Raw genomic sequence first — 20661 nt, 5'->3', positions numbered from 1 at the left:
AAAAAACTTGTCATTCCTGGAAAGAAGGGAGAAGGATGGAGTATCCATTGCCGGCCAAGGTTAGTTGTTAAAATGGCTAATTCCCTGTTAAAACATTTCTCACATACCTAGGCAGATGGCTTGTATTCTACTTTCAGCAGCTGAATCTTCATTATACCTTTCTCTTCTAGCCTGAAGAGGCCGTTCCTATTAAAAATCTACATGAAGGATGGCTATTTGGGAATTGAGCCTTTTCTTAACTCTTTCCTAAACCAGGGGGTTTGTGGTATGTGATTTTGCTAATGCGGAGCATGTGATTTTATCCAGCACGATTAAGTAGGAGAGTGATGGGGTTTTTTTCTATATGAGCAGAAGTCTTGGTGTATATTTAATTGTCCTGGCATAAAAAGGCTTTGTTGCCATCACTATAATCCACAATGTGGTACAAACAACATCAGCAAGAGAATTTCGCTGCTGATTAATCTGTATTTCTGTCAGAGACAAATTTAGCAGATCTAGGATGGAGCTACAATGATGATGCCCTCCTCCTGTCCTCAGCCATGCACTCCTCCCTCCTCTTGCATCAGTACCATTGTGAGTCAGTTTTTGGTGACCTTGTCTGGAAGCTAAACCAGCTGAAAATTCTCTCTGAAGAGTAATAATATTATAAGCCAGGGTAGTGCCCTGAATGTGTGTGTAAGTAGCCAGACAGATATCAATACTACTTGAGGATTTTGTTTCTAGTGTAGAGCTGGTTTTGTGCATTACCTGGATTTAGGGATCTGGCCTCTGTTACGAGCTCTTGGGACAATTCAACGAACCAGAAAAAAATAGATCTTCCTGTCCCCTAGCATCAGTACCACATCCCTACATCTCTTGTGAAGCATGGGGTGGCTAGGGATGGAAAAAGGAATCTCACCTGTGTGTTTATATGCTCTGTTACTGTAAATCACAACTGAGTGCTGCCCCGTGATGTAAACAAGCTCAGTCTTGGGCTGTTACAGGTGAAAAGAAAATTACAGGGAGCTACATACAGAATTTAAAACGTGAGTTTGTTAGGAGGAAGCTGTTAAATATACAGATTTGGAAAATCTAACAGTAAAGCAGAATATGTTTAGTGCCAGTGTGAAAGCTTTGCAGTGTAACTCCCATTAGGTACTGGATATTTTTCAGTAGCAGTGAGTACTCTGCTAAATTTGATTTCTTGCTGCTACTGGCTTGCTGTGTTTTATATGGATGTCTTGTGGCATGGCGGTGAATGTAGCTTTAGACAGACAGCTTGGGCTCTCTGCCTTGGTTTCCTCAGTGATACAGTGGGCATAATATTTCCATTCTTATTTGCAGGGGTGTCCTGAGGCTTCACTAGTGCCCATTTGAAAAGCACTATGTCTACACTAAGTACTACTACCGTCAGCTTCTAGAAAGTGCAACTGTTTGTGCTTACTCTTTATTCCATTCTCCTAAACATTTGAACTGTGTGATCTTCATTACTTGGAGTTCTGAGTCTCAAACAAGCGTTTGAGCTACACCTTTGTTTCTCTTTTCTTTCTCTGCCTTCCCAAAATTTATTTTTTTTAATACTAAATTTGAGGTTAAAAATCTTAAGTGCTAAATACTAGGAATTGGAAAGCAAATTGAATTTGCTGTCAGGTCCTTGCTGCCTCCTGGTGGAGAATTAATGATCACTTTATTGAGGCTGTCTTTGGGATGAGTTACATCAAAAACTGAGCTTATGAAAATGGTTCAGGACTAACATTTTTAACAGGTGTATTTTGGAACATAGATCTCATTGGAACGCAATGAGGTGATCTTAAAAATGAAGCCTTGGCTTGTTTACTTGTATTGATGTCCATATGCGTTCATGCTTTCTTCTGTCCAAGCTGGAGCCTGAAATAAGCTGGAGCCTGAAATAAGTAGTTAAGACTTTAACAACTTGTTTTTTTCCCAAAAGAGGATAAAAACTTTTTGTCTTACTGTCAAAAACAGTAGAGCATTATCTAGAAAGGGGGAAACTGTCAAAATTACAACTCTCGGAAACTAAAATGCCTTTCTAAATGATGTTGAGCAAATTTCTAGTGTGTAGAAATGGTTTACAAGAGGGTTTTTGCCTTTCCTTGCCTTTCCCAGATATTCCTTTGCAAAACCTAAACCTTCTTCAGAAAAGTTTGGCTGCTTACTGTTGGAAGGTTTAAGATGGAAGAGCAGTACCTGGGCATATAGTAATTATTCCAGCAACTGGCCTCCTCCTGAGAAGTCATTACCGCAGTCAGGTGATCTGTCCCTTGTCCTCTCTGCAGGTGCACAAGCAATGACCCATACATGTTTCAGGGGCTGCTTCCTCCCCAGGGGTTCCTCTGGACCTGCCTGGCCTCTGTTGGTGTTCAGAGTGTCCTGGAGATCTGAGCAGCAATGCAGACCATGTCCAAGATGCAGAGTAGGGTTTGGGCTGCGGAGTCTGGATTTAAGATGGTTTCCATGATCTGTCTGTACGTGATGCTAATGTAGGGTGTGAATGCGTCTTGTGGGGCGGGGAGCCCAGCCCCATGGAAACTCACTGCACGTTGCTGGATGAGCAAACCGTTAGAGTCTGTCCAGCTCTCAGATGAGGGTGCTCACCCTTCGTGGGACACACTGGAGCTGGTCTATGAATTGGTGAAGAAGTCCAGGTTCCCTGCTTGTGCTTGCTCATGATCTTTGGAGTGAGATCATGGAGCAGTTATATGGTGAAGGTCACTGATATCCAGGCATGATTTCATCTCTGAGTCAGTTTAATTCTTAGAAGCAGATTGGAAAGTGAGCAAAATGTTGATGGTCTGTGCTCTGATCTGCCAGATTCCCAGCGGTGTAACACAGGCTGAGAGCAATTGGGATTTTACTAACGTGGTTGTCTCTTCTTTCTCTGGCGTATGCAGGCTTTGTGTGTGAACTGGTCAAACCTCAGACTGCCCTGGGTGGATCTGGACTGGCTGATTGATATCTCCTGTCAGATAACTGAGCTTGATCTCTCTGCCAACTGCCTGGTCTCCCTTCCATCCGTGATCCCATGGGGCCTCATAAACCTCAGGAAGCTCAGCCTGGCTGACAATCAGCTGACAGAGTTACCCAGCATACAGTCATCTGACGAAATTATATGTACAAGGTGTGTAATTATGTGTACAGGTGTGCTAGATGCCTACAGCAAACTGAACCTGTACAGAGAGCAGGTGCAAATGAGTCCATTGTGCTTGTGTGAAGATGCATAAGTGAAGATCATATGCAAGAGCTTCTTGGTTTATTTTCTGTCTGCTGCAGGGTTTAACTTAAGATTTGACCTTTTGCATTCTCAGTGTTTCCAAGTCAGTTGTCAGGACAGTTGTAGGGACTTTTATTCCTGTCCTGTCTCATGTTGCTTCTGCTTTTCCCCAGTTCTGTTGAGCCCCACTCCTCTAAGTCTAAGGCCTGAGCTCACTCAAGATTGACATTTGCTGACTGGTATCAATTATCTGATCTGCTATCTATCCAGACCACTTGTTGCTCCCTGGAAGGGTTAATTTTCTAAATGGGTTTTTTTGCTTTTCCTTCTGAGAGCTGCTTTCATTCACATCTAAAGATGTCCTGGTAAAATAAAAATCTGTGGCAACAGGGGTCTTTGCTAGCATTTTATTGATGCTTGACTATCTTCTCTACTCACAGGTTACTTGAGGTTGATGTATCCAGCAACAGGCTCTCTACTCTCCCTTCTGGATTCCTACATCTTAAAAACCTTAAGAAACTCATCGCTTCCAAAAACTATATGGAGAAATTATTTGATGAGGAAAACAGTACGTACAGTCCAGTGTTATGTTTACATTTCAAGGCCTGATCTGTAAGGGAGAACCCCAAACTGTTACAATAATGACTTCAAGACAGGATTAGCTAGAGATGCTTTATGTCTCTCAATCCTTTGTCTAAAGTACTTGAAAAGCCCTGGTTGTTTTTTAGCACTCATGAAGTCCTTTGACTCTTGTCTAGCAAGTATGTTTACACCAAGTCCACAATGTTTCGTGTTTTCTAGCAACTAATTGGATTGGTTTAAGGAAGCTGCAGGAGTTTGACGTCTCTGACAACAGGTTGGTGGAACTTCCAACGGTTTTTCTATACTGCTTCAAGTCCCTAAACATACTGAATGTTTCCAGAAATCAGCTGAAAGTGTTTCCAGATCCCTGGGCCTGCCCCTTGGTAAGTCAAACTGCTCTGACAGAGTCAGAGGCTGAAAAAGCTGTTGAAACAATGCAAAAATTATACTGTGATGCTTAAAAAGCTGTCAGACATCTTAGGCTAAAAGGCTGTTCTGTTTCTGTAGAAGTGCCCCTGCCTGATTCAGTTTATGGGTCTCAGATCAAGTCTTTCTGAGGTTTTACCCTGTTCTCACTGTGTTGATGGTATTGGTGGAAGACTTCTAGAAACATGTCTTATATGGATGTATTTGTTTTCTCTGTAGTTCATATGAGCAGAAGTATTGTTAGGATGAGTGTTGTTACAGAACACTCATCCTTCATTCAAAGTTAACTTTGCCCAAACCCATGGCTATATAGGGCATCTATACCTACCCATCACTGTGATTTAATTCCTCGGTATTACAGGGATAGCAGAACCGTATACTTTTGTGAAGTGTTTGGTTATGGTTGAAAAGCAGATGGGGATAATTTTCGAAAGAACTTTCAAAATACTTCTTGCCCACCAAAGAATTTGCCCGCCAGTTAAGTGAGTGCATCTCCTCAGCAAATCCTGTGTGCCTGAATGCACAATAGTTTATCTAGATCAAATTATCTAGTCATCACCTAGAATCAATTTATTAATGCCTTAAACGTGTGACAGCTGACCTACCTCATTATTTAAAGAGATGATTACTACTCTGTGGGTGGTTTTGCTTTTATGTGTTCCAGAAATGTTGTAAAGCATCTAGAAACTCACTGGAATTCCTACCTGACGCGTTGACTATTTTCTGGAAAAATCACCTCAGAGAAGTGGATTTTTCGGAGAACTCACTAAAAGAAGTTCCACTGGGACTCTTCCAGCTTGAAGTAAGTGTCTTCTTTTCCTACTTCGCATTACTTCTCTCACTACCTCAAAGTCACAGCAGTGGCTGCCCAGTTAAGATAGAAGACTACTTGCTGTTTTGAGCTGAGGAACACAGCAATTGCTCAGAGCCTCTGAGCAGCCTGTAACCCCCTGAATTACATTCAGGCCCTCATCCACTGTGATATGGTATCTGGCTTTTGACACAAGTCTTCTGAGAACTGTTTGGATGTCTGTGGTTTTCAGATTTTGGGAGTGCAGTTTGGAAGACAACCACTGCATTGTAACTGCAAGGTCCAACCATTGAAATATAGATGTACTCAAATGTGCTCACAAATAGTTGTGTTTTTTCTTAGTCTGGCACACCAGTGTTGTGTAATTAAGGATTAGTCTTTCTGTGCTGAAAATAGCATGCCCTAAATAATGCTAGTCGGCCTCTCTCGTCTTTAAGCTTGTAGATTAAATAATTCTTGCCAGTGGACATCAGAGATCCATAGTTTTACTTCAAAATTCTTCAGAATTTGTGGCTTCACGTGATTTCAACGTAAAACCAAGCAGAACTTGGGGGTTTCTTCCAAGCTTCCCTTCCAGATTGTGAAACTCAGGGCCATGGAGATAGAAACAGAGGTAAATCTTTGTGCAGATGTTTCATGATTTTCACTGCTGGCCTCTACAGGAAGGATGCAGAAGTGATGGTTCATATCTATGTCCAGTGGATCTCAGGAGTCTGCTGCAAAGGTGCCTCTTGCACCTTCCTGGAAGAAGAATTCTGAGGGTTGTTTGCTCCCTCGGTTGTTTTCAGTGATCCCTGCAGATTTGGCTTTGCTTTCTGGTAACCATTTGTTTTCAATTGGCGTTTCTCTTGAATTAGAATGAATCCTATGGACTATTGTCTCTAAAACTCGTTTATTCTGAATGCATTAAAAATAAGCCCAGTGGGTGGGAGTTACCATGACAGACATTAAACACTAGATGGTGCTTCTAGGGCACATTTCTTTGGGCGCCGCTGCTCAGGGGCTGTAGAGGGATGTGAAAGCACCAGTACAGGGCATCAGAGAAGACTTCAGTGCAATCGCTGCTGATAGTCTGTCTTCAAAGTTAGCAAGCTTTGGCTGCCTTAAATAGTGCCAGTTCTTATCCATATCTCTTCAGCCTTACCATCATAAAAGAAATTAACAGCAGGTATTTTCAGTCGCCCAAAGACTAGAGTGTGGTGAGCAAATAGAATGTGAAAGGCCATGACTAGATCAGCCCTGGCTTGAGCTCCTTCTTGGTTGTAGAGTTTGTGTCAGTGACTAGGGCTGTACTCACACTTCTACCTGTCCTGAAGTAGATGTGGGAAGGGGAAGGGGAAGAAATGGGTAGTAACGTGTTGCTACATATAACATACAGTGTATGTTCTACATTGTTATGTAGGAACAGCAGTGAAATGTCTTCTCCCTGGGAAAAGCTGAAAGCAGAGGAGGTCTGTGACTTGAAAGCATGTCTCTGACCTAGGCTGGTAGGACATCTAGATTATCACTGGCCTTTGCTTGGTTTGTGGAGGGGTTTTAAGACTAGGAACAGCTCACAGTCGCTAATATGATGTATATACTAGAAATGTGGTGTTAAGAGAAGCAGAGATCTTCTCAGCTTTCCTGTTTGTTGCCTTCTAAAGGAACCAACCATACATGCTCTAAGCAATGTCTTAGTTCTCTAGACTAGTCTCTAGACTCTTGGAGAGCTCTGACCCTCTCTGGGTGGTAGTATTCACGTAAGACTATGATCAGTTTTTCCACATCATGAGCTGACCGAGGCAGCCTAATCTGGATACTGCAGTAACTTCCTTCTGGATAATCTACCACACCAGAGCCCTTTTTGCATGCTGTAGCAGTAGGCTTGAAGGAAACTGTCTGCTGCTGTCATTGTCTCACTTCTGGAGGCACCCATTCTCTTCCTGAAAGGGAGCAGAAATGGAGAAGTTAGAGATGAGAGAGAAGAGGCAGTTGCAAAACAAGGACTAGTGATCTCCAGAATTACAGTCATGAAGAGCCACAGCCAGTTGAAAGTCACTAATTTTCGCCCTGTGGAGCAGGCACATAAGCATTGCATATAATCTCACCAGGCTTTCAGATCTCCTGGAGAGTGGCCTTTGTCAGCATTTGTGGGGGATATGTAACGTGGATACAGTTGACTGAAAATTAGGCACCCCAGCTAGACCACACAGAACAAAGTTTGTGCTAATTCTGGAACGTGTAGCCTCCCTTTCCTCTTGCCTGCTGCCCAGGGATATTTCGGGGGAGAAGTCTGAAGCATTGTCATTGAACAGCCCACATGCTGATCCTTGGAGAGAGCTCGACACCAAGAGCCAAGGGAGGATTGGGTCTTCCTTCCAACAGGAGGTTCGAGCCAGTGGAAGGCTAATGATGATAAAAGCATTGGCTGTCAAGCTATGGCGGGGAGGATTTTATAGTTTGCATGGGTTTTCAACCCTTTCCTCCAGTGGTTCACTCCACGTATCTGCAGTTTTATATTTACTTCACCTTCCCCAAGTCTCACCGAGGGCCAGTGCTGCCCCTCTTTTATCACTAGAGGGAGCGTTTTGCGTGATAATTGCCATTCCAACAACTGCTGGTTGTGCATCGTTTATGTCACATGGATACCTCATATTTTTCCAATCTGAGAAAAGGGGAGGAAGGCCAACAGCCTGGCTTTGTGAGACATTGTTAATCTTGATTGATGAAAAGGGGCATAAACCTTTTACATTATGTGGAGCACATAAAATATTTAACGCACTTGAAGCTGAAGTCTCTGCTGGTAAAACGTGATTTCCATGAGGTATAATTCATTAATATTGCTGCACTTGTGGGATGAGATAATTCAGCTGGAATTCTTCTTATCTCAGTTTTCATGGGGGGACTTGCAGAATAAACCTGGTTGGAAACTGCACAGAAGACTGTTTTTCAGTGGAAAACTGGATTTTCAATCAAATTAAAATGATCATTTGAGCCTTGACATTATTTTTAAGAGCAGATGGAAGAGCATAGACCTTACAAATCTGAATGGGAACTGCATTGTTTCTTTTATATTTCAGTTAAATTTAAAGGCGAGCTCATGTTTTAACCTTATTCATGGTATTCGCAGCTGAGCCCTATCTGTATGGTGTTAACTGCATGGTGTTAATCAGCTTCACTTCCTGTTTTTAAAATTTCTGGCTCTGGTGTGAGGGAAAAAAAGGAGATAGATAACTTGTATAAATCTCCTAAAGTTAATATAAATCTTGTCCATTTTAATAGACATATAATAACAAAGCAATTAAAAACTTTCCTCATGTGAAATAGTTCACATTTTGCACATTGATTTTATGCATGCACAACAGGTGTAAGCCCACTCTGACACTAGTTTTCACACACATATAAGACTTCTCATCCATATGTGGCATACTGTGTAAGTAAATCATACTGTTCTTTTCCATTTGGAAAGGTTTCCTCACTGAAAGTAAAATGTCCTCTTGTATGGGTTGTTTCCAATTGCATCTGTCAGCAAGTAGACTAATAATCTCCCAGAACTAATAGTGGTGGTGCTTCGTGCAGAAAATATACAGAAGGAAATGTTTGCATGCTAGGCAGCACGGACAGGATGTTCTGATGAATAAGATGTACTTTCTTCATGTTTCTGTTATTTAATAGCCATGCTAAAAAACTTCTTTCAGTGTGCTTGATGAACTCTGTCTTTTAACTCTAGGCTATTCCTCTTTTAGGCTTTGGTGTCCCTGAAGCTGCTGGGAAATCAGTTAGTTACATTGCCTTCACAAGATAAGTGGAACTGCAAACAACTTAAATCACTGGATCTTTCAAAAAACCAACTTGGAAAGTAAGTGTTTCTTTCAAATTTTGTCTGACAAAACAAAAGCTGAAGAAATAACAGCAAACCCAATCCCTCCTGTAATACAAAGGGTGTCAGTAGTGAAATAATTACCTGCATAGAAGGCATTGATATCCACATACCATGTCTCTAAGTATATTGTGTGTCTGTGACAGTGATGAATTATCCTTTACTGATTAGCACACTGTATCATTTATTAAGTGGATGGATTACGGATAATGGCAGTTTAATTTCAGAGCATGTAGAAATTTCTTTAACCCAGTGTGTGGTTCGTCACTACATATACTAGTTTGCAGGGAGCATATCTTAACCATAAACCATCTGGCTGGACTGCAGTTTGTAGTTAGCGTGGGAGTATTGTTTTGGAAAAAATGAAAAATCTTTGATTTTTCAATGGAAGTGTAACCAGCTGCAAGTTCATAGAGAAGACTGACGTTAATAAGGTCATCCCATAAAAGAGTGATGTTCTTCTATTTAGAAATTACAATAGAGGTGTTTACAATAGAGAGTTAAAGGTCCCTTATCTTCTCCAGAACTGCACTGAATGTGTCATATCTTCTCATTTGGGTGCCTCTCCAGCAAATCTTCTGGAGTCCTTATGAGTTGCTGTGTCAGTTGCAAAAGAAAAATTACTGGTTTTTTGAATGTCTCTGCATTTCCAGAGTCATGTTGTTGGGTCATGTTGTCTGAGACTCTGTGGTAAGAGCAGAGAATGGCAGCAGGTTGGTTCTCCACCGCTTCTCATGAAGGTTGTTCAATTTGATGTTTGACAGCCTACTTAACCTTGACACCCGTAAAGCCGGGGGTCAAGTGCTCTCACCCTGGGAGCTGAAAGCACTGCATTGCAGAGCTCTGTTAATTTGCCAGAAGAAAACCATTGGGCCTGGACGAGTGTTGGTGGAGTCTAACTCTGTGATTGCACAGCAGGTTTCAACCCCATCTCTCAAAAGCAGACAGGAACCCATAAAAGCTGTGCTGTGAATCCCACAGCCTAGAGTGGGGCCAGACTCTGCACCACAGTTCTCAACTGCTGCATCCAAGATCTTTTTTCTCCACGTGTCACCATTTTGTTTGGCTCACAGGAGTGACGAGGGATTTAAAACAAAGCGGATTCCCTTTTTCACCACGAAGAGCAGGGTGCGCTGTGGCCCAGAGGCAGGTAAGATACACAGCAGCACAAACATGGGGAAGCAAGTTCTGAAATGCCAGGTGAGCTGTGAAGCAGCAGGAATCTGTGGGGTTTGGCTGGAGGGAAATCAGTGTAAATTCATCCGCAATTTAAAGTGCAACAGCATTAAATTAACAGGAAATATGTTTAGATAAAATGTCTCTAAAGAAATGGTGTAGCTGGTTGGTACCATCAATATAGAAAGATGAAGAATGAATGAAACCTGTTTCTTTCACTGAGCTTTTATTCTTTTCATGAAGGTTATTCTTTTTGGACAGAATACTAACTGGTATGTTGAAGGGAAATTAACCCATAATTAGTCTTATTACTCCTAGAATTGTTTCTGTTGCTGAATTTGAAAATTGCATGTTTTCCCTTGTCTTTGTGATTTGCACCCACAGTTTGGGGCAGAGCAGAGGAGACATTGTGGATTAGCGCACGTGAAATCCCAGAGAGAACAAAGGAATATGTGAAGATATTTGCACTGCTTCCTGCTCTCTGTGGGATTCATCAGCATTTCTTTTTGTTTGTTTGTTTTATTTTAAAGCCCTTGGAGAGCTTTCTTGTTCTCGGCTGCCTGAAGAATAGCTTGCTCTAAAGCATTCTTTGCAAATCACAGACTGGAATAGAGCTGGCGTCTTCATGACGCACATCCAAGCAGCCCTCAGCTGCTCGCAGGAGGGGGAGGCCCTCCTGCAGCAAATGCTTTCCTCAGTTCCCCTGGAAATGGTGCATGATCTCAGGTCAGTATGAATAGGTAAAATTGGTAAATGCACCCAGTACAGCCATAGCTGTAGTCTGCTCCAGTCTGCTCATCTGGGGGGCAGAGGTTCTACCTGGACCTCCAGGGAAGGCTAATCCTACCTCATTTTTCTGTCTGTGGAAGTAGAGGCTGCTTTCTAGCAAGTCCTGTACGTGCACCCTAAGGAGGAGAAACGATCTGTCTGCATTATTTTGCAAATGGGAAATGGAAATAGAAGTTCTGTGACACTGGTGAAATCCTGAACATGGAAGAATTGGAAAAGGAGTCTAAATCTTGTGAATCTGTGGAGTCTGACATATCCTCAGAACTACTCTGTGAAGTGATACAGCAGCATTTCCCAATGGGGAGAGAAGGGCAGGAGCAGCAGGCAAAAGCAGCTAAAACCAACTATAAAAGGGAATTGCTGTCCTAATGGAAATTTCTACATGCTGTAAACCCAGCGTAACTCCCCTACATAAAGGAGGGAGTGGACTCTGCATTAGTACCATTTGGAAAGCCTTGGCACATAATACCCTGGTGCCACTTTAAACTGCCTGAGGTTGCCTCAGGTTGCAGGAGGGCATGGAGTAGCCTACCTGGCTGGTGCCACAGTTGAATAGCCACAGAGACAGAGCAAAGCCAGCTCATCTTTTTCTCTCTATTCCTCTGCCAAGTATAGCTTGGTGAGACTAGAGGATGTGGCCAAGAATTTAAAGAACATCGAGAGAAAACAGAAGCTGGAGTACATCAGCTGCTCACAGAAGTCTCCTCACGAGGTGGGGGGCAGGTTTTCATATAATTTTACCAACAAAGCTATTTACTTAAGTCTAGATTATATAAAGAGAATAATTTATGGATGCTCATATACTTGATTAATAAATCTCAGAATAACTTCTTGCGCACATATGTGGTGCTGGTAGCATTTACTCATCCAAAAATATATTTTCAAGATGGGATTTGTTTTAAGTTTTCTACGGTTCTTTAAAAGAAAATTTGAGCTCAAGCCAGAGAAATCATAAATAACTCATGAATAAATAATTACAATTCATAAACACCTCGAGCTTGCTTCCAATATAGTACACTCCTTTCCACCTGGGACTCTTTGGTGAATTGAGAGTATTGCTGCTATTTTAGCTATTTGCTTCTACGTGTCCAAGAGGGACTAAATCTGTCTGTGCCTAGGTACATGCTGAAGAGGAACAATGAAAAGTTTAAGTTCAGCGATGAGCCAGAAAGGAAGTGAATTGAGTCCATGAATAAGCCTGCTGTTCTCCTAAAATAATCCTAACGATGATTTTTTTTATTTGAAAACTCAAAGGTGGACTGTGACAGCCTGCCCACACCAGACAGTCCTGTCACGTATATAAAACACCCCTGCAGACAGTAGGACTCTATCTTGCTCTTTTTCTGATCACAGCTCAGGCTAGAAATGCTATTAATATTAGGACTGGGGAATTTTCTCCTGAGAAGACCTCTTCCATTTTCTTTTTTTTTTTTTCTTTTCCTCTTTTTCAGCTAAGTCTAGTTACAATTCCTCAAGGCTTCTCTGTAAAGGAAGCAGATCTTGGTGGAAGTGCAACTGTCCTATCCTTGAGGAAGGGTGTGTCTCGCATCTCAGGGAGTTGCTTTTATTGACTGTGGAGGCAGCAGATGGTGCTGGTTGTACTTTCATAATCAGAGACTCAGAATCTTCTTGTCCCTGTGTGGCCTAGTTTTCCTTGACTTCAGGATGCTCCTTGGTAGATACATGTGACACTCTTAAGACAGCAGCACAATTCATGGCAGCTTTTCATGCCGCTATCCCTGGAGTAATTTGTGGAGCAAAATGATGCTCTTTGGAACCAGCTGAATTTCCCTTTGTTTGAACTTCTCCAGCAGCAGCAACTCAGCCATGCAGTTGATGCTATTATTGCTTGGGTTGTTCCCCACATACTCTAGTTGCTGCTCAGACATGTAGGAAGTCTGAAGTGCTCTGAGACCTTGCAGTCTAAAACAGAACAGAGGGGCAAATGCAAGCGGTTTTTTAGAGGCAGCATTGATTTGCAGTCTGTCAGCTGCAATATGGGTGTTCTTCTCTGTTGTTACTGACTTTGATCCACCATAAGTTGCTCCAGGATACAACATGGGGGCCTGAATGTAAGTTCTGCCCAACTTCTGGCTTTTCTCAGGCAACATGGAAAAAACATGCTGAGAACCACCCTTAGTATGCCCTTTCACTGCCAGCTTGTTAGGATGGAATAGGGGCAGTTTGCGAGGTATTATCAGCTATTCAACAACAAGAAATAAAATGCCACTCATCCTCTGATGTGTAGTTGTCTTGGAAGACCTAGAGTTCCTCCTTCACCACCCCAGAAGTCGTGGAGAATGTTGTCCTCAAACACATGCATCATCATGATTTTAAAAAATTGAGATGTGAACACTGATGTTTGATCACCATCGCAGGCCATTTGCTTTTCTGCTGTTGCTTCATGGTGTTTCCTGCCAAGGAACATGACTTCATGTCCTGCCTGCAAAGTTAAGGTGAAGGCTCTTGGTTGAGAGCCTTGGTGTCTGTTATGTTTTAAAGGTGCAATTTATTTCCTGTCTTGTTCCAGGTCCTTTTTTGGAGTTTCCATCATTTCTGAGTGATTCTCTGGAAGTCCTTTATCTGAATGACAATCAGCTGGACTCTGTCCCACAGTCCGTATGCCTTCTGAAAGGTTTAACAGAACTTTATTTAGGAAAGTAAGTCCATGTCCTGGAAAAGCTATGCAGTATTATTTCCATGTTGTTTTAGTGACTAGTCTTTCGTGGAGCCCCACCCCAGATATCCAGTGCTTTTGAAGTCAAAAATCTTGAAATAGTCAGCCCCTTACTAGAACTATGTCCATCATTTGCTTTAGATAAGGAGAAGGCTGGCCTTTTGAATTAGGGAAGATGATCTAATGCTTTGAACACAGGCCTGGGAATCTAATGTGCCTCTAGTTCATTCTGGCTTCTTGCTGTCAGCTTCTATAGCATTAGAGTCAATAACTCATCATTTTTGCCTTTATTTCCTCAACTATCCAGTAAAGATGATTACATTTGTCTGCCTCAGAGGATAAATTGAGGTTATACATCATTTTTAGGATGGAAATTACTATTAAAGTGCTGAGTAGTCTTATTAAAATGTTAATGGAAGATTTCTGCAAGGAGAGAATAGTGTAATCTGAGAGTCCGTGAGAGCAGCTACTTACACACAAAGCCTGGTTGTTGGTAGATTTATTTGTTTTTGTACAGTAACCCTGGTATCCGAGAGCTTCCTCCAGAACTTGGACAGCTGGCTAATCTCTGGCAGCTGGATATCGAGGAACTAAATATCAGTAACGTTCCTGCGGAGATCAGAAAAGAGGGTAAGGCTGATCCTGTGTGTTCTTTAATAAATTGACTGAACTTATAACGAAAATCGCTTCCTTTTAATGGTCCTGAACAGGAACAGACAGTGTGTGCCCAAACCTGTGTTGTGGTTAACTGGAATTGCATAGGGAAGCCTCCTATGCATATTTGCAAATTTGATAATCGGTGCTAAGCTCTGGCTATATGATCAATTTAAGATAGATCACATGTTAAAACAATTACTTATAAATGCAATATTTCATTGCAGAATGCATGGCAGATAAATTCCATGGCTTGCTTCCTTAATATATATGTTTTCGGGTATTTAGACAGTCTTTTTAAAGGCTGAAGTGTTTAGGATCAGCAGTCAGTCACATTGAAGTGACTTTATTGTAAACTGTTAGGTTTTTGGATCTATTACAATACTGTCTTCTTTTTTTGTGTGTTTTAATAAGAAAATCCTGTGGGAACAAAGTTATTAGGAATTATTCCTTCTCCAGCACGCTGTTGAAGCCTAAATCTAATTTTAACTGGAAACATAAAAGTAGAAGGAAAAAATGAGTATTTTCCAATACTAAATTAGTATTTTATGTTTCCTTTGAGCTTCTGAAGCGTACGAGCCACAGCATTTGTTTCTTCTTACAGTGCTCCATTGTAGAGTCTCCGAGCAGTGACCTTTTGTCTGGGGTCTCTGTCTCAGGTTTGTCCACTAGAGGTTTCTTTGTTTATTCTCCGGGTTGTCTCAGCCCACAGTGAAACTGCAGGGAAAATATTAATTCAACTGATGCGTCTGCAGCAGTAGGTTTTGTGCAGTCCTGCTGTACATATGTACATTTGTAACTGCTAACCACAGATAAAGCCTGTTCAATTTCTCCTATAGGCCCTAAAACAGTGCTGGCGTATTTACGAGCACAGCTGCGCAAAGCAGAAAAGTGTAAGCTAATGAAGATGATCATCATCGGTCCTCCACGACAGGGAAAGTCAACGCTGATTGAGATCCTACAGACAGGAAAAGTCCCTCAGATGATGCACAGTGATGCCACTATACGTACAACAAAATGGGAGCTCCCCAAGCCGGTGGGACACAAGGCAAAGGTGAAAAACAATCGAAGATCCTTAGCCCCAGTGGGATGTTTGAGCCCCGCAGTGTCCCTTTTGGGCTGAAATTATTTTCCCTTTTATAAAGAACACTTTCCATTACCTGTGAGCCAGGTGACATGTTTTCAGACCCATCACAATTCCTCTGTTTAATTTCCAGTTGATAGTAGAGGACAGTTGTGTTTTCTTAAGCATTCAACTTTGTATCCTAAAGACAGAGAGCCATGTATAGACTGCCTGAATACTGGCTCTCCCAGCTTGGGTGGTTTTTGGACACTGATTCTGACAGAATGTTTTAAATCAACTTCTATAAAGCAGATTCTCCTTTCATTTGGGGCCAGAAAATGGGACATCAGTACCTAAAGCTGAACTCCCTTGATATCAGAACTGTCCTAGGTAGGGAAGGTGGGTGGAAGGTAGGATGCTCGACCTCTGGTGTGATCCAGGGATGTTTAAGGCACACCTTAAACACCCAAATCTCAGGTGGCTCATTCAGGGAGTGTGTCAACCCATACTGAACTCATTTGAACAGCACTGAATTCATTCTAACATTTGTAGGTGGCCTGGTCCACCACCTGCGTAGTAACACAGGGATTAGAGCATGCAGAATTGGTCCTGAGGTCTTGTCAGAGCTGAGGGTGTGCAAATGCATGGCTCTCCCTTCCCGGATGAGAGCTGTGACCACCAGACTGTTTTGGAAGGGCTGGAGGAGCCTGCTGAGTTCAGCTATTCTACAGCGAAGAGTGCCAGGCCAGAGACAGAAGGAAAAAGAGCAAGCACAGCCTGACTCTATAAAGAGAAGACTTTGGTGGGAGAAGGGATTTGTGCATTTTGTGTTGAAGAGCAATTGAATAAAATAAAAACCTAGACAGCATCAGAGACCTGAAGTGGAATCACGATGCTGACCTCTTGGTTTCTCCATACAAGTACCCACAGCTGAAGGTCTTTTGGATGAATAAAGCAGTCCTGGTGCTAGTTAGGGCTTTACAATATGGAAGTTCTTCCAGCTGTTTCTGGAAGATTTCAAGCTGGGACTATGCTAGGAAATCAGAGCCCTACTGAGATACTTAGCTGCTTTCTGAAATCTCATAGGGTAACTTGTCATGTGGGATCAGTCCGTACTTGGACCTGGACCAGTAAAAGGAGCCCACTTGGTGTTACATCATGTTCTGAGGATGGTGGTTGGAGTAGGGTTTGGTTTTCTGCTTCAGTCACAGGCTTCTTGCCTCCCCAGGGCCAAGTGATTTAGGGACAGAGCTTCCAAGGTATGTAGGTGCTTCCTGCTGCAGCTGGGAGCCTGAATACAATTTAAGCAGAGAGCTGTGCTCCCTCTTAGCGCTGTTGCAAGGCTGCATGGAAGAAGATGCTGAGATACTTGGAAGAGAGCCAGAGCTAGTGAAGCCTCAGTTTACACGTTCCCCCAAAAATCAGTGAGTCTCATCTACAGTAGCTGTAATTCTGGCCCATCTCTGGTGTGACACACACATCAAAAGCCTCTGAGCAACGTGCAGGAGGTATTAATGAAAGGCTTGAGAAGTTTCCCATCTCCTGAGCATCTATATTCTGTTTGGCTCAGTTAGGACTGAGCTCAGTGGAAGTGATTTCAGTAGGGGGTTTCCTGTTCCCCATAGCAGTGGCAGATAAGTAGCTTCAACCATCCTGTCGAGCGTGGCACTGTCAAGGATGAAACAGTTTCTATTCCAGATGCAGTGAAATACAGGGCTCAGAATGAGACCCTTGTTTGTACTGGAGAATCCACAGCATTAACTGGAGATTTACCAGCATCAAGGGCACCTCTATCGTTTTAGCAGCAAGTAATTAGTCTTGATTTCCTGTGGGGAAGTGGTAGCCATGCTTAACAATTGCTTGTTGATTTTTCTTTCCTGGAGGCACAATTAGGACATTGAAACCCTTCTTGTGTCATACATTATGCAGGCGTAGGTTTATACTTCAGCTATTATCTCCCTGTGATTTACTGCAACGGTTTGATTTGAACACTTCTCTTTGTCTAAGTAGGTTGATTCAGTGGAGTTCAATGTCTGGGATATTGGAGGCCCAGCAAGCATGTCTACAGTCAATCAGTGTTTCTTCACAGACAAAGCATTGTACATAGTGGTATGGAACTTGGCACTGGGGGAAGAAGCTGTGGCAAACTTACAGTTCTGGTTGCTGAACATTGAGGTAAGAAGTCATTGGTGGACTCTGGGGTATCTATTTATCAAGTAGTAGCTCAGCACACAGATATGTGATATTACAGATTCTTTTTGGTCTGCTTTTAAAAACTTCACAAGCTATGAATTTTGCATAGCTTTCAGAATTAATTTTCCATTATGCTGTAGGCAAATCGCTATATTTAACGGTTTAAATTTATAATTTGCTTTGTTCTGCCTCACACACATCAGAGAATGAAACAAAAGCTGATTTATAAGCCCTTGCTAAGTAAGGCTGAACATACTTATTTTGTAATTAGTGTTTGACCACACTGTGCTCTGAGGAGGGTTTGAAGTTTTTTCTTTCTTGTGTGGGTTAGACACACATTAGTCTTGAGGTTATATTTTTAGCACTTTAGATTCAGGTAAGCTAGAGAATATCTCCCAGACAGTTCTCAGATGAGACTCAGAGCTGCAGTGAATTCGTTGCTGTTGATTGATTGTTATAATACAATGTTCATAATTTTTTGTAAATGTTTATTATTGGATATCTGTCCTAACATTACATACACAAAAATGGACTCTAAGCTAGTGTCTTTCAAAACAGAAACATCTTGACATTACAAAAATACTAACTTAATGGTCAGCAGCAATCAAAACCCCGAACTAGGTAACAAAACCAAAAGCATAATTATGATATTTCAAAAATGTATGATGTGCCTGCGTCCTTAATACACCCCAGCAAGCACACAGTAGCATCAGAAGAGATACAGACAAAGATGAACAATGATGGTTAAAAGAATGGAAAAGTTTCTGGGTGCACAGTGATTACATAGATTAGGCCTTTTCAACTTGGAAAAGAGGCAAGTGAGGAGGGCTGCACCTAGACTTACTGGGGTAAGGACAAAACCAGATGGGAGTCTTTGTTCGTGGTCTTTTACAATAGAAGAATTAGAGGGATCAAATGAAATAATGAGATGGTAGCTTTGAAACAAACAGTAGGAGGTATCCTAAACATGGCAGATAGCTAACCTGCGGAATTTATTGGAACTACAATGTGCTCTGAGTGTCAGAAGTTGAAAAAAATGACTGGTGGAAAAAAAAGTCATCAAGAGCTAGTAATTCAGAGGTACCGTCTCATACTCAGGAAGTTGGTGAGCTGCAGGCTTCTGAATGCTGGGAGAGCACACCAGGGAAAATCTACATGCTTATGCTGTGCCTATACTCTTCATTAGCCTCCAGGCAGGACATTGGGCCAGGTGGAACCTTGGGTCTGACTTGGTACATCCATCACTCCTGTGTCTGCACAGGGTTCAAGTTTGGTGTCATTCTGGTTAGGAGATTTCAGTGGGCATCATAAGAGAGAAACGTTTGAGTGCAAATAAACATATATTTCTGCATCTGAATATTCTTCTGTGGTCAAAGTCATTTGGATCGGCAGGCTGATCCCTGCTTAAGCCTGTGCAATCCCATTGTATTTGGCAGCAAGTTCTCTGAAGTCTGGATACTTTCCAGTGCTGTAATACAATCATGGAGGGGTTGGAAGAAACCACGAGATCATCTAAACCATTCCTTTGCACTGATTCGGGATTAAGTAGATTTAGACTTTTCTAGCAGTTTATCTCACCTCTCCATGTACCTCCAGTGAAAATGTTTGTAAAACTTCTCAAGGTATCCATTCCAGATTCTAGCCTTTTTCAGGATGTCGGAGTTAGATCTGGCTAACAGGTTAAGCTAATTTCTCTTCTTTTGTCTTGGCAGAAATAGTTCCTATCATTTAGCTGTCCTGTAGCAACTTAATACCACATGGCAACTCTCTTTATGTTAAGCCCTGATGTAATAAACCCAAACTGACAGTTTCTTGCTCTGCAGTAGCAGCAGATGATTAAGCCCTATTCTGCAGGAGTACTTCTATAATATCTACATCACTTATTGCTGTTGTCAAGCTGCCATGACAGGTTGCATCCATTTTATATATATATTCCATTTTATTAATGTATTTACTACCGCCTCTTAAATATTTGACTTTACACACACCCTCCCTGAATTTACCACAACATAATCTGGGTGAGATCATTGTCAGTATTTTCTCTTACAGGCCAAAGCTCCAAATTCAGTGGTGTTAGTGGTAGGAACACACCTTGATTTAATTGAAACTAAATTCCGCGTTGAGAGAATAGCAACTCTGAGGGCGTACGTCTTGGCTCTCTGTCGATCTCCTTCTGGATCCAGAGCAACTGGCTTCCCAGATATCACATTCAAGCACCTGCAGTAAGTACTTGTGACTTTATGAAGCTCTGTCACTATTTTATGTCACTTTAAGCCATTTTGTAATAACTTGATCTCCTTGGCAACAGAACTGTTTTAAAGACTTGTCAGTGTTGCATTTAATCTATTTTTGACTGAGATAATGTAGTATAATTAGAGAGAAGTTCACTGTTGCTCAGGGGTCTGATCATGGGTCTGAGAGCTGGCAGCTCCAAAATCATGACCTTGGCCAGCCTGTTTTAGTGCTCCACTCAGATGTCTCACCATTAAACGGTGATACAGTTTATTAGTCACAATGAGAGCAGGTACATATTGGGTAATTAATGCTGCAAAGCTTGAGAGCATGACTGTTAGAGAGTGGGTGCTGCGGGGTTTGTAAAGGGGAAGCTGTGTGGGAACCTCTTGCTACCTGACATGAGGATGCAGGTCACATGGCGGTGTTGGCAGGGCAAGGAGTGGGTCAGCCCCCTGAGCCCCTGGCAGTCCAAACCTCTGCCATCGGAGTTCTCTGGGTGTGATAACGGAGGGGTGGTGCTGTCCAGAAGATCAGTGTCAGGCCATGGATGCCCTTGGGAAAGAGGAGGCTTCTCTGCCTAGGAAAGAAGCAGGTCTGTCAGCCAAGGGAGTGCACAGCATGGTGGGGAGTGTGGATGCAGCAGGCTGGCACCAGACTGTGAAATTACCAGTGCCTGGGGCAAGAGCAGGTGGCAGCTGGCAACTAAAGAAGGGCGCTGCAGTGCCCCTAGCGCTTTGCATCTGCTGCCTGGTAGAGTCATCAGGACACCCCCACACACTCTGTTCTGCAGACACAAGTGCTGCGTCAGGCATCTCAGCTGGCTCTTCCCTGTTAGGAGGAGTACCAGGGAGCCAGTGTGAGGCACAGAGACTCACAGAAAGAGAAAGCCTTGTGGTTCAGTCTCAAACCTCTTTCCCCATCATGACAGAGCATCCTAACATTACTGCAATCATTCTTTCTCAAGGGGACTTCTTTCACTCTGCCA

The 20661-nt window shown here is 42.4% G+C and overlaps 1 protein-coding gene across 2 annotated transcripts in view; it reads left to right on the top strand.

Moving 5' to 3' along the window:
* LRRK1 (leucine rich repeat kinase 1) overlaps nt 1-20661 on the top strand; it is a 79165-nt gene that overhangs the window by 28687 nt on the left and 29817 nt on the right. For both annotated transcript variants that reach the window (XM_026855900.1, XM_026855901.1), the window contains exons 6-16: nt 2892-3118; nt 3652-3779; nt 4013-4176; nt 4884-5021; nt 8756-8868; nt 9963-10039; nt 13385-13514; nt 14049-14161; nt 15025-15239; nt 17259-17423; nt 19491-19663. In XM_026855900.1, coding sequence (XP_026711701.1) covers nt 2892-3118; nt 3652-3779; nt 4013-4176; nt 4884-5021; nt 8756-8868; nt 9963-10039; nt 13385-13514; nt 14049-14161; nt 15025-15239; nt 17259-17423; nt 19491-19663 — 1643 coding nt within the window. The remainder of the gene's footprint in view (nt 1-2891; nt 3119-3651; nt 3780-4012; nt 4177-4883; nt 5022-8755; nt 8869-9962; nt 10040-13384; nt 13515-14048; nt 14162-15024; nt 15240-17258; nt 17424-19490; nt 19664-20661) is intronic.

This window comes from Athene cunicularia (genome assembly GCF_003259725.1).
Source record: "Athene cunicularia isolate RWA chromosome 10 unlocalized genomic scaffold, athCun1 chr10_part1, whole genome shotgun sequence".
NCBI lineage: Eukaryota > Metazoa > Chordata > Aves > Strigiformes > Strigidae > Athene > Athene cunicularia.
The sequence above is the reverse complement of the archived record's forward strand: the minus strand, read 5'-3'. Positions and strand labels throughout refer to the sequence as shown.